General features: G+C 40.3%; 1 protein-coding gene across 2 annotated transcripts in view; it reads left to right on the plus strand.

Moving 5' to 3' along the window:
- Window positions 1–18,229, plus strand: part of RABGGTA (Rab geranylgeranyltransferase subunit alpha) — a 30,135-nt gene extending 11,906 nt beyond the window's left edge. Inside the window, exons 8-17 of one of the 2 annotated variants that reach the window (XM_056525740.1) lie at window positions 388–470; window positions 1,599–1,691; window positions 2,179–2,281; window positions 2,361–2,412; window positions 2,617–2,705; window positions 6,408–6,496; window positions 8,625–8,741; window positions 10,854–10,967; window positions 14,141–14,228; window positions 18,002–18,227. In XM_056525740.1, coding sequence (XP_056381715.1) covers window positions 388–470; window positions 1,599–1,691; window positions 2,179–2,281; window positions 2,361–2,412; window positions 2,617–2,705; window positions 6,408–6,496; window positions 8,625–8,741; window positions 10,854–10,967; window positions 14,141–14,228; window positions 18,002–18,150 — 977 coding nt within the window. In that variant the 3' untranslated portion in view covers window positions 18,151–18,227. Of the gene's footprint in view, window positions 1–387; window positions 471–1,598; window positions 1,692–2,178; window positions 2,282–2,360; window positions 2,413–2,616; window positions 2,706–6,407; window positions 6,497–8,624; window positions 8,742–10,853; window positions 10,968–14,140; window positions 14,229–18,001 lie in introns of both variants that reach the window. The other variant, XM_056525750.1, reaches the window with a different exon arrangement.
- The last annotated feature ends 650 nt before the right edge of the window (window positions 18,230–18,879 follow it).

The following is an 18,879-nucleotide window of genomic DNA, read 5'->3' on the forward strand; positions in this document are numbered from 1 at the left end:
CTGTTTAACTTTCCGGAATCAGTTGATTAAAAAAAAATTTTTTCCCACCGGAGTACCATCCAGGATTGGAAAAGTATAGCTGCATTCTTCCAGAAACAGTTCCACACCTGAGGTATTACAACTCTTCTCTATTTACTTCAATGCAACTGAGCTGCAATACTACACACAAACTGAGGACTAGAGTGGTGCTGTTTCAGGAAGAAGGAACCTATTTTTCTTGTATCCAGGACAGCCTTCTAATGGAATCTATAAGTAACATTTCTGCCAAAAATGTTTTCATGGGAATATGTCATGTCATGTTTTGGGATTTCCCCTAATACATTTGTTTAACATGCCCCCAATTGCCCTCAAATCTTTAACAATAATTTTTGTCCATGTATTTTCCAGCTGATCTCCCTATTTCTATCCGATGTATCTCTGTTGATGTACCTGGTGCCTGGATATCAGTAACTTTTTCTCAACCAGTTTTAGTAAGTATACATTCAGTGGTACATGTATAATAGAGCTATCTTTTTTACTATGAAATTTACTTCTGCATAAAGTAATATCATGTTGGCTAGTTATTTCTTTACTAAACCAGTGACTGCTGTCATAGGAGCATAGAACATACGTATTATTGCTCCGTTTTGTATATATAGCTGTAAAAGGACTACCATAGAGATACATGGGGCCTTCACCGTACCTCTGAGAGACTAAAAAAATTGTAGTATTTTGTCTAGATAAAAGAAACAACTTGAATGAAGCACAGGGATTTTTGCCAAAAAATGTGTATTACAATATATATATAATAAAGTTCAGTACAGTATAAAGAAACTACTTAAGCAATAGAAATCAATGCCATACCAAAAATTAGACAAAAGATGGCAGCGACGCTCACAGTATCAACACAGCAACCAATTAATACCTAAAACAACCACTGCTTGATAGCCCCGTGTTGGGGGGGGGGGGGGTTTGGTTGGTTTGGGGGTCAGGTGAGCTAAAATGGCGGTGGAGGGTCCCCTTACCTGCCTGGCTGTATTAGTGGAGCACCGATCACACTGCACAAAACTATGCAACAAACATAGCATTGTACAGTATATGCACTCACCCTCACTACCACCCTCACTTCATGCTTTTTGGTGGATGAGGTGGGCTTGTTAGCGCCATGTTGAGTCTTGTAAGTGGAAGGGACCAAGGAGGAGCAGCGGAGGAAGAAGCTGCAGGCTGGCCGGGAGAAGGTGAGACAGCCGGGATATGAGGGAGATCCTCTGTGCTGCTGTCAGCGGGCTGCGTAGTTTCTGTTGTGCTCTCTGCAAACTTCTTCCTCAGCTGTCTGTCACCTGATAAGCTGCAACGTCTGGAGGTCCATAGTCTGCAGTCCACTGCTCTACAGTGTGTACATATATAAAAAAAATAACAATGCCCCGGCCAGCCATGTCAGGAGCTGCTGTGATTGACAGACAGGGAGCTGCGCTGTGCTTGTCAGAGTCCCGGCTGCACTGAGAGTTTGGACTCATGCCAAGGCGGCATGAGTCCGAACTCTGAGAGACTTGCGGCCAGGACATGTAGGGAGACCTATCTAACTAGACATATGAGTCTTTGTCTCCATTGTGTTTTAGGTAAACAGCGATCTGATTCTGATTATTGATGAAAAACCAATAATGATCACATGGAAAACACCAGATGGAAGACAGAAGCCAAGTTTACTCTGGGTACTGCAAGCACTTTCTGAGCACTTTGTTTAGCACTATGTCTAATGAGCATACATTTTTTTTTTTTTTACATATTACTTTACATACATTTTTTTTTACCAACTTGTCACATTTTTCTCTTTATCATATGTTTTTTAACATTGTAGTCACAGCACATTTGAAGACTAGGGCATACAAATTTGGCATATATATTGACAAAGCTCCCAGTGCTTATTCCAAATACATTTGCAGTGGAGATAAAGTAAAATAAAAAAACTTACTGCATGTTGCTTTTTTTTCATAACAATGGGACACTGTAATACTTAACGCTTATACAGTGGCAACCATCACAGCCTGTTGTCAGAGTAATGCGCTAGGAAATTCTTCCCATGTATATTTCCGTGTGACGACTCGAGCACACTGTTAACATAGCCTTACATCCATCATACGTTCTAGCATTCACTGCTTCCAGTGTATTTCCTCATGTGTGTTTCTTTATCTTTGATAGATATGTAAATATGCCAAGGAGCGTCTCAGTGACCATTGTCAGCATAACTTCAAAGTTATCTGGAAAGATGGGGAAGCTCAAAAAGAGTGTGTGTTATATCCAGGTAAATACCGCTGAACATAGGTCAACAGGAAATAAAAAACTGAGAATCTTCTACAATTGTTTTGTTTCTTTTACTATAGGAAAACGGAGTACATGGGTCCGAGATTCTGCTTCAGAGGATAAGATCTTCAGGTAAATGTTGTTTATATAGGACTTTATAGTAGGAGCAGTTGTCTTGCTGTCTAGTCACATTTATTGTTTGCAAGGATTTTAGTCCCATAGTAGTGCTGCTCTGCTCTGTGTAAACAGGGTCTTACAATTTTGGCTGATTGATGTGGCTTTCTCTGTTCATACACCTAGAAGGAAAACATAACTGTAAAATGTTATGTTTTCCAGTTTGGAGCTCTCAGAGGGAAAGAGCAATGTATTGCAGCAAGAATTACAGTCTTGCAAGGAGCTGCAGGAGCTGGAACCTGAAAATAAGTGTACGTATGTTTAATACTCTACAGGAAAAATGAGTACGGTGAAATTCTTTGTGCGTACAAGTTCAGTTGTTTGCTTTAATGTCAGTATTTTGAAGTCTAAATCAGCTGAACAATAACCTTTAGTGCCAATTATGAAGCACCTAAGAACAATCATACCAAATTCCAAAGTAGAAAAGCATGAATGGTATAACTGTCATGGATAATAGATATTTGTGGGTCATGATCTTTACAGATTGGTAAGAGAGAGGTCGCTAGATAGCAGTAATTCTTCTTGCCTGCACTGTACTGATGGAAGTCCATCAATCCTTGCTCACAATTTTGTAAAGCACAAATCTTATATCATACCAGTGGCATGAAAAATTACGTTGGTAAAGGTGTCTTATTCCGAACATTAAAAATGAGACTAAAGGGAAGAAGAACTCAAAGCCAAATGGGCAGCCTCAAGCACCATTTATGTGGAATGTATTGTCAATTATTCTGACCGTATGCTGGTATGTGGCTACACAGGACAGCTACTCTAAGCTAAACTGTGATGTATATTTGTGTTGTCGAAAGATAGATTTATGTATAGTTTAATAAAACAAGATGTTGATACAGCAAGCAGTGCAGAAACATCACCTGCTTGTATATTTTGTTGTATCCGAGAGATGTTAGGAAAGTAAACCAGATAATTCTCTAACTGGCCATCCCATAAGCTATCCCATTCTACTCTACAGAGATGGGGGCTATTGCACTGGTATAAGAAAGGTTTGTATATAAGCCAGTCAACCCTTTTAATGCCAGTTTTCCCTACAGATATCAGCTAATAGTTAAGGGTCCGAGCAGGGGGAGTGCTTTGTGATCTGATCTGCCATTGTCACAGAACTTTTTGCACAAATAGGAGTTGTCCAAAGAGGAGCAGCTCCTCCAGCACAAAAAAAGATATAACCTGCCTGTGCTAAACTTCAGGGGAGCGTGTCGACACAGCAGTATGTCTTTTTACCCACTTGAAGAAAGCAGTCGGTCTTGCAGGGAACAGTACTATATTGCAGCTGCTGCATTTGGTTATACCACACCTGCATATATTGGTCAGTGGATGCACGTTCTTATAGCAACATTGTGCAACCATTGGCTACTGTGTGCTGGCTTGGTGGTCGAGGGACAATGCTCCACTTATTAAATGGAAAAAAAAACCTTTTCTTTCTGTAGTGCTTCTGAAAATATATTATAAGAGAAAATGAAAGTATTCATTATAAGGGTATGCATGGGATCATTGGGTCATAGGGTTTACTGAACCTTAAATATGGTAGAAAGAAATAACAAGCGTTTTGGAGATAAAAGGTTTGACATATATTGTTTTGTAATGCCGTTAGTACCCTGTAGGTGTCACCATCTGCACAGACTGACTTGGTGTATTGTAACCCAGCAGCAAATGTAGAGCTGTGCATTCATAGATGTAGTCACACACTGACTAATAGCATTTCTGATAATTGTACTGCCAAGAATTGTAGATATGGTCATATAATAAAATATTTTTATAGCATCTGGGATGCTAAAAGCATTCTGTCGTATTGTCTCATTATGTCTATAATGTGCTCTAATCTACTGACAGATCACATTAAAAGCCCCCACCTTGTGCCCATGATTGTGGAGGTAGCTTTGTTTACTAGATAGCTAAATATTCATATCCTATGATATATGGCAAAGATGTGTGTGTTTGAAACAGCCATAAATGTGCTCTATCCTTGGAGAAGCAGGACATGCACGTGTTAACAAATGGTGCCTCCTTTGCAGGCATGCTGGCACACTCCCTGAAATGATCTATATTTATTTATATCCCATTCCTAGAGCTTGAGACAGCGCTGCCAAAAACAAACCCTCGCCCAGCCCCCTGACCTGCTCGTAGCGGCAATCTGCCGCTCTAAGTAGCCACACTGGGGGCCTGCGAGTCGCCGAGTGCACTCAGACATCGCAGCTACATTGTGATTTCTGAGTGCACTTGGCGACTTGCAGGCCCCCAGTGCTTGGAGCGGCAGATTGCCGCTGCGATCAGGCCAGGGAGCAGGGCGGGGGGGCCGGGTTTGTTTTCAGCAGCAGCAGGATGCATAATATTGGATCTGCAGCGTAAAATACCTTGTGGATCCATTACGTGTGACCCTACCTTTTAATGTGGGTAACATATATAGTAGTTTGGAGTAGCTGTATTAGATCAGTGATGCAGATGCAAAATCATAGGATGTTGCAGAATCTTGTAATACCTTTTTTTATTGGACTAACAGTATTGTGTAAAGGCAAGTTATCGGGAGTCTTCCCTTTTATCAAGTCAAAAGCATTTCTGAGCACATAAGAAGAAAACACATATGTTACATCTTATGGCCCAACTTAGTGTGATTTCTCCACTGTGCTCAGGAATGCTTCTCTCTACACAATACTGGTTCTGTAACATTCTATATTTTTTCATATATATATATATATATGCATGGTGTATTCTATTGGCGAGTCTTGACTAATGGGCATGGGTACCATAAACATATTTTTATCCTGTGGATATACCACACATGTCCAAGATGGAAACTACCTTTAGGGTAGAGTCATTCGTAGCACATACCCAGCATATTTCCCATTTTGCAAAATCCACTGCTTAGCAGGAAATAAGCTGCATATTCTCCTATGAGCAGACAAACAGGCTACCCGCAGTAGACCTGTGTGCGCAGTGGGGTTTGGAGGTGGGCCAGTGCGTTACAGTCACGTTGGCATACTGGCCCCGCCTCCAAATCCTACTGCTCACACAGTGCCACCGTGGGTAGCCCTATGTGTCTGCACATAGGAGAATATTCAGCGTGTTTCCCACTGCACAAAATTTTGTGGATTATGTACAGCATCAATTACTCTGTGTATACGCTTTGTGTGACCCTACCCTGAGGGTGTATTCACACATACAGTATTTGCTACATATTGTACGGAATATTTTCTGCAGTTGATTTTGCTACCCATTGACCTCAGTGGGTAGCAAAATTAGCTGCAGAAAATATGCAGCAGATACTGTACGTGTACACGTATGTACCCTTAACAGGCTTTATTTGCAGATTCTTATGTGTATGTACAGAATACATGCAGTTACTATCAGCAATGCTTTAGACAATGCTTTCTTTCTCATGCTGTCACAGCTTGTTCTAAACCTTTTTATTTGCATGCTACTTGCCCTTTACATATATATGAGAATCTGCATCTTGCAATCCTTATACTTTGACATCAATTATATGATCCAGAAGTATTATTTTTGACTCCTGCTGTGTGTTGCAGGAATCGTTGAACTTTTTGACCAGTTAAATGGGTTGTGACATAAACACCAAAACACTCTTGTTAGCATATTGATTGGAACAGGTAAAAAGTGCAACACATCTACAACATAATACGCATGTTGTCGATTTGCAAGTTTGCAGCATACCCTAAAATCTGTGCAGATTCTTACATGTTTGTGGGGTTTTGAAGAATCCATTTAGTAGTATTGTATCTTGCAGCACAACATACCTAGTCACTGTCCAATGTGGCTCTGTCCTTCACAGTGTATCCAGTATAGACTATCCTGTGAGAAATCAATTAGCAAACATTCCATGAGAGAAAAAACTTGGCTAGGCCTTACTTGAATTCTGTGGGTTATTAGTCTACAAATGCTGTTTTATTCTATCACCTGATTTCTCCTCTATTGCATTTTATGTCTAGGGTGCCTACTGACTATAATTCTCTTAATGCGTGCCCTGGATCCGTTACTTTATGAGAAGGAGTCTCTCCCTTATTTCAATACTCTCAAGGTATATCATCATTGTGTTGAGAATTTACTGAAAATGCTGTATTTCTAGTGCTATATTATTTTCATGGTTCAAAAAATGTAAAAAGAAAATATTGCATTGTCATAATATCCAGACTCATTACTTAGTTGAAGCACCTTTTGCAGTGATTCTAGCCTGCAGTATGATGCCACAAAGTTTACTCACCTGGATTTTGGGATTTTCTGCAATTCTTGTCCGCGGATCCACTCAAGTTTTGTCAGGTTGGATGGGGACCATCAGTGGAAGTCATTTTCAGGTCAGGGCTCTGGCTGGGCCACTCACAGACATTCACAAGGTTGTTCCTAGGGCACTCCTGTGTTGTCTTGCCTTTGTGCTTAGTTTTATTGGGGAAGATTTATCAAAACTTGTGCAGAGGAAAAGTGGTACAGTTGCTCATAGCAACCAATCAGATTGCTTCTTTCATTTTTCAGGGGCCTCTTTAAAATTGATTGGTTTTTATGGACAGCTGATCCAATTTTCATCTGCACAGGTTTGGATAAATCTTCCCCATTGTGGTGTTAAAAGGTTTACCTTTTGGCCCAGTCTGAGGTTCATAGCACTCTTTATCATGTTTTCATTAAAAAATATATCTGATTTATCTGCTATATTGCTTTCTTCAGCTTTCCCTCAACACCGACCATTGTCTCCCTGTCCTTACTGCTGAAAAACACCCCCATAGCATAATGTTGCCCCCACCATGCTTCACTGTAGGAGTGGTGTTGGGTAGGTGATAAGTGCCTGGTTTTCTCCAGACATGACACTAAGAATTAAGGCCAGAAAGTTTTATCTTGGTTTTATCAGATAAAACCACTTCACCATAAAGCCCAGGTTGGTGGAGTGCTGCAGTGCTTGTTGGTCTTCTACAACTTTCTCCCATCTGCACACAGGATCTATAGAGCTCAACCAGAGTGACCATTTGGTTTCACTTCTTCCCGATTTCATGTGGGCGGCCATCTCTAGAAAAAGTCCTGTTTGTTCAAAACTTCTTCCATTCAAGAATTATGGAGGCTACTGCGCTCCTTCAGTGTAGCAGAATTTTTTTGGACCCATTCCCAGATCTGTTCCTCCACAAAATCCTTTCTCTGAGCTCTACAGACAGTTATTTCCACCTCATGGCTTGGTTCTTGGTCTGATCTGCATGGTCAGCCATGAGACTAATCTAGTCAACTGAATTTACCAGATGACTCTGATCAAGTTATAGAAACATCTTAAAAAGAAATGGGAGATCCCAGACCCAACTTTCAAGTGTCATAGCAAAGGTTTATGTATGTCCATACAAAATGTTAGTTCATTTTTTATTTTTTTCCATACATTTGCAAACATTTATAAAAATTTTGTTTTCACATTCTAATTATGGGGTAATGAGTTCAGATTAAGGATGGAAAAACTTTTTCATGTTAGTACAAGGCTGTAACATAATAACATTTGAAAAAATAAAAGGGTCTGAAGGCCATTTTGATTAGCGATTGGCTGAGCGGTCATTTCCATGTGTGCCCTCTGTGGCAAGGACAAGGCGTCATCAGAATGACGGCATCATGGCATTGAGGTAGGTATTTTTTTGTTGTTGTTGTTTTAGTCCAGTATATGCGCTATTCAAAAAAAGTGCTGGACAACCCCTTTAAGAAAACATATTGACTTATCTAACAATTTTGATCATTGTCAAGAAATTAGAAGAGAATGCTGTAGAACTACTGTTTGCTTGTGAATTACAATCACTGCTGATTCTATTTAACAAACATTAGTTTCAAAGTTGTTCCACAGCAGTTTTATAGGGGTGCAAATAATATGAATTTCTTGTTCACAAAGTAGTTTATGGAGGGGGATTTGTATGTTCTCTTATTTGTGGGAGGAAAGTAGCCCAGAAACCAGACAACCAGGTCACTGATTGTCTGCCCTATGTGACATTAGATTTGTTTCTGTTCATTGTATTTAGTAACCGGATGTTAGTATGAAGCAATAGTTTGAGAATTCCATTGAGGTGTGTAATTGTTGATGGATAGCAAACAATGTGGACGATTACATAACAGGGGTCAAACAATCATTCCACCCGTTGAAGAAAAAGTATCAATTGTGCTGTTAACTTTTTTAACTGTTTTATATTTTATCACAGGTTGTGGACCCTATGCGTTCCGGTTTCTATGATGACCTGCGCAGCAAGTTCCACATGGAAAATGCCATTTTAAAAATGGAATATGCAGATTCAAATGTGATCATTGTTTCAAATAAGGTAAAACAACAATAACCAGAAACTCCTGGGCTGAAGCCTAAAGTAAAAAAAATAAAATTATTCCTATCCCACCCCATAAACTTAGATTTTATTAGGTATAAAATAAAATTATGGCATATGTGATCCAAGAAATTAGGTAAAATTAAGTGTCACTGTACACGGGGATACTCCCTATAGTTATACAATAAGGTAATAAACCACACGCATTTATCATTAGGTGCCTACTGTAGACACAGATCTACCCTTTTACACTGCCTGTCTAATTTACACTCTTGCTCAAAATTTACAAAAGTTGTGCACATCCGTTTGATAAATTTTGCGCAAATATAGAAACGCCCCCCCTCACTCTAAAGCTTTATAAAGTACACAGAATGTCTGGGTTTAAAAAATATGTAACTTTGCTAAACAATCTGTCCCCTTACTTCTACATCAGTGTTTACCAACGAGAATGCCTACAATTGTTGCAAAGCTTTGCAACAGCTGGAGGCACCCTGGTTAGTAAACAAATTAGTGTGCGGCACGTGTATGGAGCAGAGCTGAATGTGTGATTATGTTTATGCATGACCACACACATACTCAGCTCTGCTGCATACACACAATCACACACTCAGCTCTGCTGCATATCACAATCACACACTCAGCTCTGCTGCATACACATGATCACTCAGCTCTGCTGCATACACACAGTCACACACTCAGCTCTGCTGCATACACATGATCACTCACTCAGCTCTGCTGCATACACACAGTCACACGCTCGGCTCTGCTGCATACACATGATTACTCACTCAACTTTGCTGCATATACACAATCACACACTCAGCTCTCCTGCATACACACAATCACACACTCAGCTCTGTTGCATACACACAAGCACACACTCGGCTCTGCTGCATACACACAATCACACACTTAACTCTGCTGCATACACATGATCACACATATACATAAACCCAAAAGTCATACCTCCTTCTCCCTCTCTGCACATACAGCTGTATGGTCACCATGGTTACATTCTACACAGGTGCAATCTCCTGCACTGATCAAGAACAGCAGGAGTTTGAATTTTATACGTATCTACAGTCTGTACAGACCAGAGTCTAATCTAAATATGTATTACATATTGCTGGACTTATTCTTGTAACATTTTAAGTGTCCTTCTTTATGGTGTATATTTGAGCAATAAATTCAGAACTTGGGCAAAATTTGTGCGTGGGAAAAAAAAAAATAAAAGACGCAGTTTATAAATCGATGTCCACCACATAATCATCTCTACCGTACACCGTGATTTAGAATTCCACTTGTAAAGTTCTATCAAAAATTATGTAAAAAAACATGCAAATATAGACAGTGAAAACTGTGTAGATATAATGATAAATGCCCCCTCTTAAATATAAGTACTCAGAGGCTGCAGAACTCTGTATCTGATACGCCACAGTGCTATCATTAAAGTGTAGACATTAGCTTCTTTAAAGGGTACCTCTCATCAAAAAAACTTTTGATATATTATAGATTAATGTATGCAGAATAACTTTACAATTGCATGTTATTAAAAAATATGCTTCTTTCTATTTATTTTTCCACTTTGAAGAAATGACCACTAGGGGTCTCCCTACCAGTCCTGGCAGCAAGCATTTCGGACTCATGCTGGAGTCCTAAACACTATGAGCTGCCAGTCTGCTTTGTTCACAAAGGAGAACACTCAGAGCTGCCAGCCTGCTTTGTTCACAGCCTGTTTGGCTGTGAACAAAGCAGGCTGGCAGCTCTGAGTGTTTAGGACTCCAGCATGAGTCAGAAATGCTTGCTGACAGGAGTGATCGGGAAAAATACAATAGAAAGAAGCATATTTTTCATTAACATGCTATTGGAAAGTTATTCAACATTCATTAATCTAAAATATATCAAAAGTTTATTTGATGAGAGGTACCCTTTAAGAGGCTAGTATTTGGTTAATGTTGGTCTGTTGGCCTCTTATGCACCCTTATGGTTTTTGCTTGGAAATTAAGGTAATGCAGATAATGTAGAGTCATATAAAAGCAGAATTAGTTATAGAAATATATTATCATTATAGATCTTTATTATCATTATCTAGTATTTCTTTTTTTTCCTCAGGATCTGACAAGATTGTATCACCTAGACCACTTGCTATTGGTCAGTCATTTGTGTCTGTCGAATAATAAGCTTCGTACTCTTCCCAGTGACTTATCCATGTTACGACATATTGAGGTATGTGTCCAGTGTTTTTTAGTTGTATTGGGGATTTTCTGTTAAAGGAGAACTCCAGCAAAAATTAACTCATCACCTTTCCACAGGATAGGTGATACATAGCTGATCGCCGGGGGTCTGACCACAGGGACCCCCCACAATTTCCGGAACAAGACCTGGCTCTAAGTGAGGAGCATGTGCTGCAGAGGGCACGCGCTCCATTCATTTCTATGGGAGTGCCGAAAATACTCGAATAAAGCATCATAAGTGCTCCCATAGAAATGAATGGAGCGCGTGCCATCTACCAGTAGACGACACACGCTCCTCACTGAGAGAGCCGGCGCCCCGTCCCAGAGCTTGTGTGGGGGTCCCAGCTGTTGGACCCCCAGCGATCAGCTACTTATCCCCTAACCTGTGGATAGGGGTGAAGTAAATTTTTTTCTCTGGTTTTCCTTTGAATTATTGTACATGGCTATTTAGTTATAGGTGCTTATCAGAGGAGCTACAGTTTTTGAACCTCTAACAAAATGTTTCCATGTAGGGATTCCTTATATTGTTTACAGTAAACGTAAAATCCAGAGCTACAGCTGTCTTCTGTGGGACCCCTAGCCTGGTTGGAAAAAGGATGCTTTTCTAGGATTCATAAATTGTATAATACTATCCTGCTGGTATAGGCAGATGTATAGGCTCGCACACTGATGCCTGTTACTTTTCTTATGTCCGCTTGTTGCGCTGTTATTCTGAAAAACTGAATAATAGTATTGTGCAAATGAGAGCATTTGGTGAACTTGGAGCTTTACTTAGCCTTTATGTGCATTGCTTTGGCTCCAGGGGAGATTCATTAATATACAAAAGTGTATACAAATATACAAAAGGTGTTGTTGCTGGAGCTGACTTTGTGGTACAATTAAGGGCTTAAAGTAAAACTGTCACTTGTTTTTCTCCCGCACTATCCACAGGTACTGATGGATAGTGCGGGAGACGCTGATTAAAATGAGCCCTACTTTGTCCAGATTTGCGCCGCTGTTCTCCCGCAATTGTAGTTTTATTATCTGTTGAAATCTTCCTGTAACTGGCACGGACGGGGCTTCAGCGCTTAACTGCCACTGATGTCAGCGCCGCTTATGAATATTCATCCCCCCTTCCCCAGTTAGGAGTGGTGAAGAGAGGGAGAACTGGAGGGAGGGGGGGTGAATATTCAGTGCCAGTTAAGCGCCGAAGCCCCGCCCGTGCCAGTTACAGGAAGATTTCAACAGATAGTAAAACTACAATTGCGGGAGAAAGACGGCGCAGATCCGGACAAGGTAGGGCTCATTTTAATCAGCGTCTCCCACACTATCCATCAGTACCTGTGGATAGTGCGGGAGAAAACAAGTGACTGTTTTCCTTTAAAAACATTATGCAAATGAGAGTAATTGATGAGATAGGGGTGTTTTTAATCAGTTTTTCAGATTATTAACGCAATGGGCAGACATAAAAAAAAGTTTCCCTTTAAAGGAATATTCCCATCTTGTGTTGGCTTCTCGGTCCTCTGCGGCCTGTTTGCGGCCACCAGAGGTCACCTGATTTGTATGTATGCAAGCTTAACTTTAAACAGCACCCAGACGTTTTCACTTAAAAGATTTAAATAAAAGAAAAACCTCATCAAAAGATTTCAGCTCTCTATATAGAGTTATAGCTTTAGAACTTCCAGAGTTTACTTTATCTTCTTCCAAAGCTGTATGGTGGCAAGAACAGGCTGACAAATTTGCACAACACATTTTGTATATTGCAGTAACTGAAACATCACAACTATGTCCAGATTCTAAAGTCAGATTAACTTGATTGAAATATGAAATATTTTGTCTTATGGGCATTACTGCATTTCAATCTGTCAAAATCTAAATCTGTAAAATTGTGTGCAATTTTATGCTGTCTTCTGTTGCTTCCAAACCCTTATGTGAACTTAGTCTTATTAGTCACATGATCCTTTAGGAGGCTTTTCTTGTATCCTATATTTATTCAACAGCCACCTACATGTTAAATTGTTCATAGGTACTCCACAATTAGTGATTTAATTTTAACATGTATTGATGTGTGGAACAACACATAACGTCTGCACTCTGGAGCTCCCACATGTCCATCCATTACAATCACAGATCTCTGCTCATTGACCATATTTCACTTCATTTCAGTGTCATCAGTAAGGAAACCCTTATGCACTGTAGTGCCCTTAACATGACATACTTCATAAAGTTCAAAAGACCATCAAGTTCAACCTATTGTGTCTCTGTGTTGATCCAGTGGAAGGCAAAAAACCCTGAAACCATGATGCCAATTGTCCCATACCAGGGGAAAAATTCCTTCCTGACTCATATATCAACTCTCTCGATAAATCTAGTATCCATCACCTGTAATGTGTATTCTCCAGAAATGCATCCAGACCCCTTTTGAACTCTTTTTTTTTTTTATGAAGTTCACCATGACCACCTCCTCAAGCAGAGAATTCCATAATCTCACTGCTCATACAGTAAAGAACCCCTGTCTGTGCTGGTGTAGAAACCTTCTTTCCTCTAGACGTAGAGGATGCCCCCTTGTTATAGATACAGTCCTGGATATAAATAGATCATGGGAGAGATCTCTGTACTGTCCCCTGATATATTTATACATAGTTATTAGGTCGCCCCTAAGCCTTCTTTTTTCTAAACTTAATAACCCCAATTCTGATAATCTTTCTGGGTACTGTAGTCCTCCCATTCCCCGTATTACTCTGGTTGCCCGTCTTTGAACCCTCTCCAGCTCCACTATATCTTTCTTATACACTGGTGCCCAGTACTGTACACAGTATTCTATGTGTGGTCTGACTAGTGATTTGTACAGCGGTAGAATTATTTCCTTGTCGTTGGCATCTCTGCCCCTATTGATCCACCCCATGATTTTATTAGCCTTGGCAGCAGCTGCCCGACACTGGTCACTACAGCTAAATTTACTGTTAACTAAGACTCCTAAGTCCTTTTCCACGTCAGTCGTCCCAAGTGTTCTCCTATTTAATACATAATCGCAGCCTGGATTTTTCCTCCATCTTTCCTCTTTCCATTTGTCTGTGTTGAACCATTGTACTGTGCAAATACCACCCACACTGAACTGCTGTTGTCTGTGTCCTTGTGGCAGTAGTTGTCGTCGTTGTCACACTTCCTTGCTTTTTTTCTTCTAAGGTGCTTGAAGTGGACAATAATGAAATTTCACATCTAGAAGGAGTGTGGAATTTGCCGAAGCTTGAAGAGCTGTCTTTGCAGTTTAATAGTATCCTTTTCGATCCATCGCTTGTTTTTATTTTCACTTCAAAGGTTTCTCCAATGCAAAGCCACAGCTATAAATAATCGCCAACTACTTTCCCTTAGACGGTAACCTTGGGTGGGGATGGCAGCTGATTTCCTGTGACATGGGCTCCGCCTATTTGATGAATATGTTTGTTGGTGTATACATATCCATACAGTATATGACGAAAACTCTTCACCTTAGTTTTGCATTGTATTTAATTATTCGAAGTCCTTCAGGTTTTCTAATGAATAATCCATGCAAGGGCTGAGATTTCTCTGCAGCGCCTTAGGTAGTTTATGCAGCTGCTTAGCAACAGGCCTATTGGGAAAGGAGTAGTCTGGTATACTAGGTAGCTGGGCAGGGAGGGATTTGGTACAAGGTGGAACTGAGGAAGAAAGATATCATGTAGCACACTTTCATTGGAATTGGAGAATCAGAGGTCTGGTAAAAAGTGGACTAGATTAGTGTAAGTCAAGGAGGATACTGTTTTAGTCTTTATTGTGGCCAGTATTTTTAGCCAAAATCAGGATTAAAAATGACACCATAATGTGTTTTGGTCGAAAAACTGTTCACTCTTCCAACATGTCTGCACTGACTCTCTTAGGCCTCATTCACACAGCAGAATTTTTGAGTGGAATCTTGCAGGAATATTCAGCTTGGTAATTCCACTGCAGCAGAGGGATTCTTTGTAGCAGAATACCCAATACCGGCGTCTGCAGATCCATTGAACCGTTCGATGTTTCTGCAAACTCTGCTCGGAAATGCATTGCCGTCTGTGAAGATAGCACAATTCCGAGCAGTCCTAGTGCCGCTGATTCAAGCAAATGTGCAGAATTCTGCCAATTTTTGGCTTTGTGAACATGATCTTAGTGCAAACTTTTTTTTTCATTTCTGTCAGTAAGTTGTCCAGTAAGTCGGCCAAAGGCTGTCCTGGAATGCTGGTAGTTTTTCAACAGCTGGAGGCCCCCTCTTTGGGAAACAATGGCCGAGATGGATGTGATTACAGACAAGTGCAGATGTAACATTGTCTGAATAACTTCCCAAATCCACATATACAAAGTCCAAAAAAACACTTTTCCATGCCAACATAGCAGCATTTAGGAGTTAAATACAGTCATGGCCATAAATGTTGGCACCTCTGAAATTTTTTAAGAAAATGAAGTATTTCTCACAGAAAAGTATTGCAGTAACACATGTTTTGCTATACACATGTTTATTCCCTGTGTGTGTATTGGAACTAAACCAAAAAAAGAGGAAAAAAAGCTAATTGGACATAATGTCACCCCAAACTCCAAAAATGGTCTGGACAAAATTATTGGCACCCTTAACTTAAAGGGGTACTCCAGTGGAAAACTGTTTTTTTTTGTTTTGTTTTATTTTTAATCAACTTGTGCCAGAAAGTTAAAGGGGTACTCCGGTGCTTACACATCTTATCCCCTATCCAAAGGATAGGGGATAAGATGCCTGATCGCGGGAGTCCCGCAGATGGGGACGCCCAGGATCATTCACGGGGCCCGTTTGTAATCAGTCCCCGGAGCGCCTCCGCCCCCGTGTGACGTCACGCTCCGCCCCTCAATGCAAGCTTACGGGAGGGGGCGTGATAGCTATCATGCCCCCTCCCGTAGGCTTGCATTGAGGGGTGGAGCGTGACATCACACGGGGGCGGAGGTGTGACGTCACACGCCGCCGGCCCTGCGGTCGCCGGTAATCAGACCCGGAGCGAACACGCTCTATGGAATGATTACAAACTGGGTACCGCGTGCATGATCCCGGGTGTCTCCATAGGGGATAAAATGTGTAAGCATCGGAGTACCCCTTTAAACAGATTTGTAAATTACTTCTATTAAAAAATCTTAATCCTTCCAGTACTTATTAGCTACTGAATACTACAGAGGAAATTATTTTCTTTTTTGGAACACAGTGCTCTCTGCTGACATCTCTGTCCATTTTAGGAACTGTCCAGAGCAGCATATGTTTTCTATGGGGATTTCCTCCTGCTCTGCTCAGGTCATGATGTCAGCAGAGAGCCCTGTGTTCCAAAAAGAAAATAATTTCCTCTGTAGAATTCAGCAGCTAATAAGCACTGGAAGGATTACGATTTTTTAATAGAAGTAATTTACAAATCTTTAACTTTCTGGCAACAGTTGATTAAAAATAAATAAATAAGTTTTCCACCGGAGTAACCCTTTAATATTTGGTTGCACACCCTTTGGAAAAAATTACTGAAATCAGTCGCTTCCTATAACCATCAATATGCTTCTTACACCTCTCAGCCGGAATGTTGGACCACTCTTCCTTTGCAAACTGCTCCAGGTCTCTCTTATTGGAAGGGCGCCTTTTCCCAACAGAAATTTTAAGATCTCTCCACAGGTGTTCAATAGGATTTAGATCTGGACTCATTGCTGGCCACTTCAGAACTCTCCAGCGCTTTGTTGCCATCCATTTCTAGGTGCTTTTTGACATATGTTTGGTGTCATTGTCCTGCTGTAAGACCCAAGATCTCAGAAGCAAACCCAGCTTTCTGACACTGGGCTATACAGTGAGACCCAAAATCCTCAGATTTCATGATGCCTTGCACACTTTAAAGGCACCCAGTGTCAGAGGCAGCAAAACAACCCCAAAACATCATTGAATCTCCACCATATTTCACTGTAGGTACTGTGTTCTTTTCTTTGTAGGCCTCATTCCATTTTCGGTAAACAGTAGAATGATGTGCTTTACCAAAAAGCTCTATCTTGGTCACATCTGTCCACAAGACGTTTTCCCAGAAGGATTTTGGCTTACTCAAGTTCATTTTCGCAAAATGTAATCTTGCTTTTTATGTCTCTGTGTCAGCAGTGGGGTCCTCCTGGGTCTCCTGCCATAGCATTTCATTTAAATGTCAACAGATAGTTCGTGCTGACACTGATGCTCCCTGAGCCTGCAGGACAGGTTGAATATCTTTGGAACTTGTTTGGGGCTGCTTATCCACCATTTGGACTATTCTGCGTTGACACCTTTCCACAATTTTCATCTTCCGTCCACGCCCAGGGAGATTAGCTACAGTGCCATGGGTTGCAAACATCTTGATAATGTTGCGGTCTGTGGACAAAGGCAAATCTAGATCTCTGGAGATGGACTAGCAACCATGAGATTGTTGATATTTTCCACAATTTTGGTTCTCAAGTCCTCAGACAGTTCTCTCCTCCTCTTTCTGTTGTGCATGATTAGTGTGACACACACAGACACACAATGCAAAGACTAAGTGAACTTCTCTCCTTTTTATCTGCTTTCAGGTGTGATTTCCTGTTACTTGCCCCAGGTGAGTTTAAAGGAGCATCACATGCTTGAAACAATCTTATTTTTCCACAATTTTGAAAGGGTGCCAATAATTTTGTCCAGCCCATTTTTGGAGTTTGGGGTGACATTATGTCCAATTTTTTTTTTTTCCTCGCTTTTTTTTGGTTTAGTTCTTATACACACAAAGGGAATAAACATGTGTATAGCAAAACATGTGTTACTGCAATCCTTTTCTGTGAGAAATACTTCATTTTCAACAAAAATTTCAGGGGTGCCAACATTTACAGCCATGACTGTATACTATTACTAAATAGTATATGACCATATTACAGACCAGTCTGGAATAAAGCGCCAGTAAACTTCTATAGAACTACTCTGTAGCATTGCAGATGATTCAAGTATTAGCATGTGTTTATAAATTGTCTCTGTGTAATTGTCAACTTGTAACCTTATTTTTCCTTAGAGAAGTATCTCAGAAATAGAGAATGTTTTGACCCTCCAACCTCTTTGTAGCTGTCCTCGACTATCAGTCCTGCGTTTACAAGGAAACCCCATCTGTGAAATAGCAGATAACCAAGATCAGCTGAGAGCTCTTCTACCACATGTGGCCCTTATTGAGATGTGACCTATTTATTATGCCAGTTATTAATGTCACAATATAAATAAACTATTTCTGTTGTCATTTTTGGCTTTTACGTTGATTTTTTTTTTAAAGGAGTGGGGACTTCACACTTTAGGACAGATAAGTTATTCTGACAACAAAAGAATTAGGAAAGATTACAATCTAGACAGCTGGGAATTCTCGTGTATGGAAAAGCTAGGCTTATGGCTAGACTATTCTCAAGAGTTTTTTTGTTTTTGTTTTTTAAATTATATTTAGCTTTTTTTGTTTTGGTAGCTACAGCATATTGGGGCCCAGTTACCACCTAGATTTGTGTTTACATGTGCACTTGTATATCTTAGGAACATGTCTACTATGAATACAGCTTTGTGGATGCCATGAAAAAATAGTTGAGAATCATAAAACTACAATGTACCCTACTAAGTGCAAAAGTTACATAACATATTTTTACATCATGGCCTTTACATGATACAGTGGGGATCAAAAGTTTGGGCACCCCAGGTAAAAATTTGTATTAACCCCTTCAGGACCAAGCCCATTTTGGCCTTAAGGACCAGAGCGTTTTTTGCACATCTGACCACTGTCACTTTAAACATTAATAACTCTGGAATGCTTTTAGTTATCATTCTTATTCCGAGATTGTTTTTTCGTGACATATTCTACTTTAACGTAGTGGTAACATTTTTTGGTAACTTGCATCCTTTCCTTGTGAAAAATCCTAAAATTTGATGA

This window comes from Hyla sarda, chromosome 1 (assembly GCF_029499605.1).
Source record: "Hyla sarda isolate aHylSar1 chromosome 1, aHylSar1.hap1, whole genome shotgun sequence".
NCBI lineage: Eukaryota > Metazoa > Chordata > Amphibia > Anura > Hylidae > Hyla > Hyla sarda.